This window comes from Colletotrichum graminicola (assembly GCF_000149035.1).
Source record: "Colletotrichum graminicola M1.001 genomic scaffold supercont1.26, whole genome shotgun sequence".
Classification (NCBI taxonomy): domain Eukaryota; kingdom Fungi; phylum Ascomycota; class Sordariomycetes; order Glomerellales; family Glomerellaceae; genus Colletotrichum; species Colletotrichum graminicola.
Genome location: NW_007361030.1, coordinates 527,585 through 533,584, shown reverse-complemented (window position 1 = coordinate 533,584; position 6,000 = coordinate 527,585). Strand labels below are relative to the sequence as shown.

At 52.3% G+C, this 6,000-nt stretch overlaps 1 protein-coding gene across 1 annotated transcript; it reads left to right on the top strand.

Moving 5' to 3' along the window:
* Positions 1-3,185: 3,185 nt before the first annotated feature.
* On the top strand, positions 3,186-5,891 carry GLRG_06955 (uncharacterized protein; the record flags this gene model as incomplete). Its single annotated transcript, XM_008097495.1, has 3 exons — positions 3,186-3,363; positions 3,426-5,679; positions 5,732-5,891. The coding sequence occupies 3 exons, from the start codon at positions 3,186-3,188 to the stop codon at positions 5,889-5,891; spliced, it is 2,592 nt and encodes an 863-aa protein (XP_008095686.1).
* Positions 5,892-6,000: the final 109 nt, after the last annotated feature.

The window sequence follows — 6,000 nt, the reverse complement described above, 5'->3', positions numbered from 1 at the left end:
AGCTTAGTGGCAAGCTCTCGTCAGGTAGCATCAATGGCGAACCCCATCCATCAGCAAGGGCGGGAATAACTAAAAATTGAAAAAGAAGGACAGAACCGGCATAACCGTGTGATCCCGAACACTTTCCGTCACGACCCCCTGCTGCCGCTGACCAGACTCAACCAACCTACTATGTATATGGCCAGGCCAGGCCAGTCAGTCGGTTGCTCTCGCGCGCCAATACTCAGTATGAGGCCGAACTGCCCCAGCCTTCAGCCGCGTCTCCCAATTTCTGACCGTGTCCTGTTCCAGCGTCGTCACCAGTTGGGAGTGCCGAGATGGGTTTGCATCCCTGTCCCTGCACACTCACTGTCTGGGGTGGTGATATCTCAATGTTGTATCCAAGGTAGGTGCGGCAGACCAAAGCCTGTGCGCCGGTAGGAGACTTCAGGATGAGCCTGTCAGCTCGGCAAAACAAGGCGAGGCTTCCCAAGAAGCGCCCCTTTGACGCCGTTCATCTATACCAGAGTGAGCGGCGGCTCGTCGCCCTCCTTGATCAAACCATTGAATGGTTTCATTGTCAGGGCCACGTGCTCCATCGGCAAACGTTCCCCAGGGAGGACCAAAAAAGGTATACACCACCGTATCTGCGATTGGACTATCCAGGAGCCCGTCCCCTTACCTCCCCAAATGTGTTTGTGTACTCCGCACCAGATCCCTCCCATCGCTGAGCATCCTTGGCTCACGAGGGTGGAGTGGGGTGGTCTGAGGTGGTATGACATGGCTACTCGAGACGGGATCCAGATGGAAGCTTGAGAAAGATGTAAAAGGCTGGCCATCCGTGTCAGTTGGTCTGGCTGTCGTCCTGGCCATCTCTTCGTTCCTTACACTCTCTTCCCCGGCAGCCCAACCACCCCCTGAGGCCAACTCTTTGCTCGCCTTTCATCCCCCCGCTTGGCATCTCTTGCGTCTGTATCAGGTCTAGACCACTTGGAGGCACAACCCGGCGTATACCCGCCGTGAACCGCAGAAATGACCCAGTCTCACCTCGCCCAACTCCTCGACGGTAGGATGCGATCAGTCGTCATCTTTTCCCTCTCGCCAGAGGACAACAAGCCGCATCCCAAGCCTCAGCCTGACCCTCCGGTTCCCGTTCCTGCCAACCCGGATGACCGGCATGCCTAAGCTTGGGTTGTCGGGAACGCTAAAGGCCAGGCTATAAGATGCCTGGTCTTTGGTGAAAGACCTCGGTATCTACTCTTGTACTGGGTCTTGAGCTATGGCAGGGAAGAAAGTGTCGTCCGTATACTATGTATGGTTGAAGAATCCGAAGCAAGACAACATCGCAGGTGCTAAGACAGCAAGAAGCCGAGAAGCATGCTCTTGAACACGGCTTGTAACGGTCACACCTGGAACCAAATCCTGCGGTTCTACATCCATTCAGCGACCTCTGATCGGATTGCGCGGTGGTTTCCGCGTCGTCGACTAGAGGACGAACCAGAGAACCGCCTGGGGGCACGCCTGCCTTCATCGGAAGCTCGCTGAAACGCTCTGTTCTTTTTCTTCGTGAGCATTCTATCCAAGTCACCATTGCTGGGGGTCCACCTACGGATCTTTCAAGCCTCGGGGCTTGGCGGCAAACTCGTCTTCTATCCTCCGGGATCTTTTCGTATGGGCTTGGGGTGGATTAGGAGGACCACGCGCGGATTCTGGAAAAGTTTTTGATGTGCAGGAAATTGACCTCAACTCTAATTTTCTCGCCAAGCATGAGTAGATGGAATGGGTGGAATATGGGGCTTTGTGTTGTTTAATGGGCAGGTGATACTGGGAACAACAGCGACCAAAATGCGAAACAGGAACAATGATTGCTTTGTTGTCACTATAGACGGATACAAGAAAACAGCATTTCATAGAATAATAGTCTCATATACTGAAAGCTGATTACGGCAATGGCGGTGGCTTCCTTGCCCTTCATATGTATTCCCTTCCCATCCCACCTTTCATACGCGTTTCCATATTATCAATGACAAAATAATGCTGCTCAACTAGATTTGTGTTCTCCAGACACTAGTACTCCCAAAGACATACCTTCACAAGAGTGAATTTGATTGTCATGATGCTAAGAGAAAGTGAACCACCTTTGATTGTTCTGACTCACAATGTTGTGATTCTAAAACCAACGACTTTGACACCAATATGGTAATCACCAAGAGGATGATGTTGGAAAATCAACGTTGTTCTAGTTTGCATGCTGCTTCATCATAAGTCAAAACTCCCCAGCAACAATGAATGATATATCTGGCGACCTCTAAAGATAGATCTAAATGTTTTAACAACACTGGGCTCTTGACGGCATCTAGCTTATTGGGCTGCTTCCTAGGAGCCCGACTTCCCTTCAGAATCATCGACTTCCTTTCGAACACCTTTCCCAGTCCTTGCCCACTTGCAGCTTATGTCCATTGGTGACTTCCCTGGTCCCGATGACAGGTCTTCACCCGCACCCTCCACCCGGTGGCTCTGTTGGGGATCCTCTCTTCGCTCCTTCCCGTACCTCCACTTCTGAGCAGGCACCTTCCGTCCCAAGTGTTCCAGCACCAAAACAGCTCTCGCCTCCCAAAGGGCTTTTAGGTTCGGAAGGAATAGCAAAAGGGTCTCTTCTCTTCTTTTCTCACAACCCCCGGCCAAGCAGACCGTTCTCCATCTTCTTGCACCAACACATCACGCAGCCCAATCCCTCCCTCGCCAACTCGGCCTCAATTTGCTCACCTGTCCAGCTTTTGGAACACAGCCGTCCTGTTGCCAATACCAAAACTCTTGCAGTACTCTTTTTCTGTCGATCTGGTCTTTGTTGAGATCGCCCTTCCCGACAGGAATTGTATGCTTAGCACACTCGAGACAAGCCTGTTGTCGTCTCGGTCTGCTGATTCTGGTAAGCATCTTGCTTTCTATCACCTTGTCCCCGTTACCCATCCTGTCGAATCTTGTCCTTCATGCCTTTTCTGCCGAATAATCAGCCTACGGAGAGATTGCTCTTACTGCCTTTATCTTCCAACGTTCACAACTTGTCCTTAGCATCCACTGCAATGAATCAAAGAGCTTTGATGTATTGATTGCCCATGAAGCCATGGTCCTTGTCTTGGCTGTTGTTTTTGTACTCGCACAGATATATAATCAGTTCTATCCAGTATTGTACTGACTTCATCTCAATGTTGACAGCCAAGCCTCACTTCCTGGGTGACAGTTTTGTCGATATGCTCGTCCAAATAGCCCCCATGGATTCGACTCACTACAGCATCACTCAGCTGCTCGCCATTCGTGGCTCCAAGCTACAGACCTCACTCGAGCGGAAGCTTCTTGATGAGTCCAAGGGCAACCCTGTCTTGAGTAAGTTGACATTCATGACTTGATCCATTTCTCGAGTAAAATATACTGACTTTGTCTTCCAGTGGATATCCTGCGTCAGAAGCATCTTGGTCGCAATCGAAGACTCCCATTTCTTCCCAGAAACAACATGGAGCTCCGAAAGTCTTTCTCAACCGAATCTGAGGGCCACGACCAGATCAAACCTCAAGCTCCCCAGATCACTGCTCCGGTTCGCGACAAGACCACTCGTCAAACTGTTCGCCATACCGTCGGAGATGTTAGTCAGCTTGACGGGCAAGCCGGTCGTCAGCTTGATGGACAAGATGCCGAACCCGATATACCACCCGAGGCACCTCAGCGACCTGTGCTCCCCGATCAGAAACGAAAGGGATTCGAACAGTTTTACGAAGCTGTACGATCTCCTACCCATGTTCGCGTTACTGCTGGCGGCAGAATTGTTCCCAACACTCTCGAAGCCTCCCACTCATCCCCTACTGGCAAGGGTAACAGGGAAAGACTTGTCGGAGATGTCAATGGCGCTCAGCTACCGTTGGGGCAGACCTTCAATGGCAATCCATTCTTGCCTGGTCCCCCATTGATGGGCCCTATGCATCCTACCATGCACTCTGCCTTCTCGATGATGACAACAGGACCCAGCCCGATGTCTCCTTTTGGAGGGTTCGCCATGCCGCCCTTCGCTCTTCCGCAAATTCCTTCCCAGACAGCCTTCTCCCATCCGACCGGTGTTGGAAATCCTGCAGGAAACCTGGAAGACAATAAAGAGCATGAGAACAGTGCTGCTCCCACCAGCGCTCCGCTGCCTATGCCCCCTCTTGGCGGTCAGTGGTTTATTCCGCCTCATTCCATGATGCCGATGGGAATGCCGTTCCCTGGTGGTCCAATAATGCCGATGGCATTCAACCCCATGGGCCAGCCGATGCTGTACCCGCAGCCTCTTCAACCAGTCCCGGCAACTGGCGTCAGGTCCTTCTCGCCGGCTGTGCAGACCGAAGGCTGTCCTGCCTCGTCTATTCGGCCTAGCATCATCACAAAGAACCAGCTTGCGGGTCTCCGTTCCAGTCTCAAGAAAGCAGAGGCCCAGCTGGCGTACAACCGTCACCAGATTGACGAGAAGCATATGGAGGAGTATGCTCGCCAGCTTCGTTCTGACATCGAACATTTTGAGATCAAGCTGAAGGGCGAGCTTGCGCTCGAAGACAACACTCTGCCCCAGCGAAATGACATGAAGGACAAGAGCGACTCCAACGTTTCCAAGGCATCAAAGTTTGCCACAGATTCTTGCAAGATACTCCTCTCTTCGACAGTTGATTCTGAGAGTATCAACGAGACGGTCGGCAACGCTACTGCGAAGACAACAACAGAGGAGCAGAAGGCCTCCAAATCTCGCAAGAGGGACAGAGTTCGTCTCGCGGTGGATACTTCTATGGCATCTGCCCCTTTCATCAACAACAACATATTCGCTACCATCTCCCCGGTGCCATTTGATCCTAACGGGCAGCAACAGCAACAAGAGTCGGATCATGTGCGCAAGCCCTCCACTGGCCTTCCTGTGTCTGCTGCTCGGGCACCTGTCTTCCAGCCCCGTTTGGATCTTCACCGCCCCAGCGAGAATACACCTCCCGTCTCTGCACTCATGAATGGAGAGCAGGACACACGTGGAACCCGGTTCCACGGGCCCATTCCCACCAATTTTGAGGAGTCTCGGCTTCTGTCCTCCATCGCCCCTCCCACGCCTGCCCATGACATGGAGGGGTTCTCCAACTTTGCCCGCGACAATGCTGGCCTGGGACTGCCGTACCTTATCGGCGAGATACCTTTCGGAATGGATCCTAGCCCTGACCTGAGGGATTACATCTACCATCGGCCTCTTAACCAGGATGAAGAGATGGCCAAGCACCTCTTCTGGACCAATGCCCCTGAACACTTGCGCCAAAAGTTTCCAAAGTTTAATGGAAAGGACTTTTACCCTGTCTCTCCTGAGAAGATGCCTCGCCCCAGCATCATCAGCTCTAACTTGCCCACCGGTCGACCCGAGCAAGACTTTGGCTTCACACCGCCCACGGTGGACTTGGATCCTTTCGCTCCCTTGGAACCCTACCGTGGGGACTTGCTTCGGAAGCCGACACTCAAGGAGAAAGAATCGAGAGATATGAAAAGGGATACCAAATCGGACAACGTGACCTCGCCCATGAAGCGTCGCAGTAAACTGCGACCTGTCGCCTACTTCAACAGTCAGGGTCTTGATGAGTCTAAGCAAAGCTCTGGCTCTTCCGAGAATGTCGAAACAGACTCCGAGAGGGCTTACTTCAACTCTTGGTCAGTGGCTTCCTTCATCGCTGGCTGTTTATCAATCATGCTAACTATTCAGTGTGCGTACCTGGTCGGAGAGAGTGACGGCGGCAGCGACTGCACTTCCTGGTGCGGTCACATCAGAGAATGCCCTTGGCTATCTTCCACAGTACGCCATTGGCAATGCCGCAGCTTCGCTGTCGCCTGCCATTGCCAAGGCTGCCAATCAGTCCAAATAAGATGTCAACTCCGGAACTACCTGACATCTGTTACACCTGTATGATTACGAATTTGCGTTCCCAACACTTGTACAGATTACGTCGAGACGGCTCATGGCATGGCAACCTC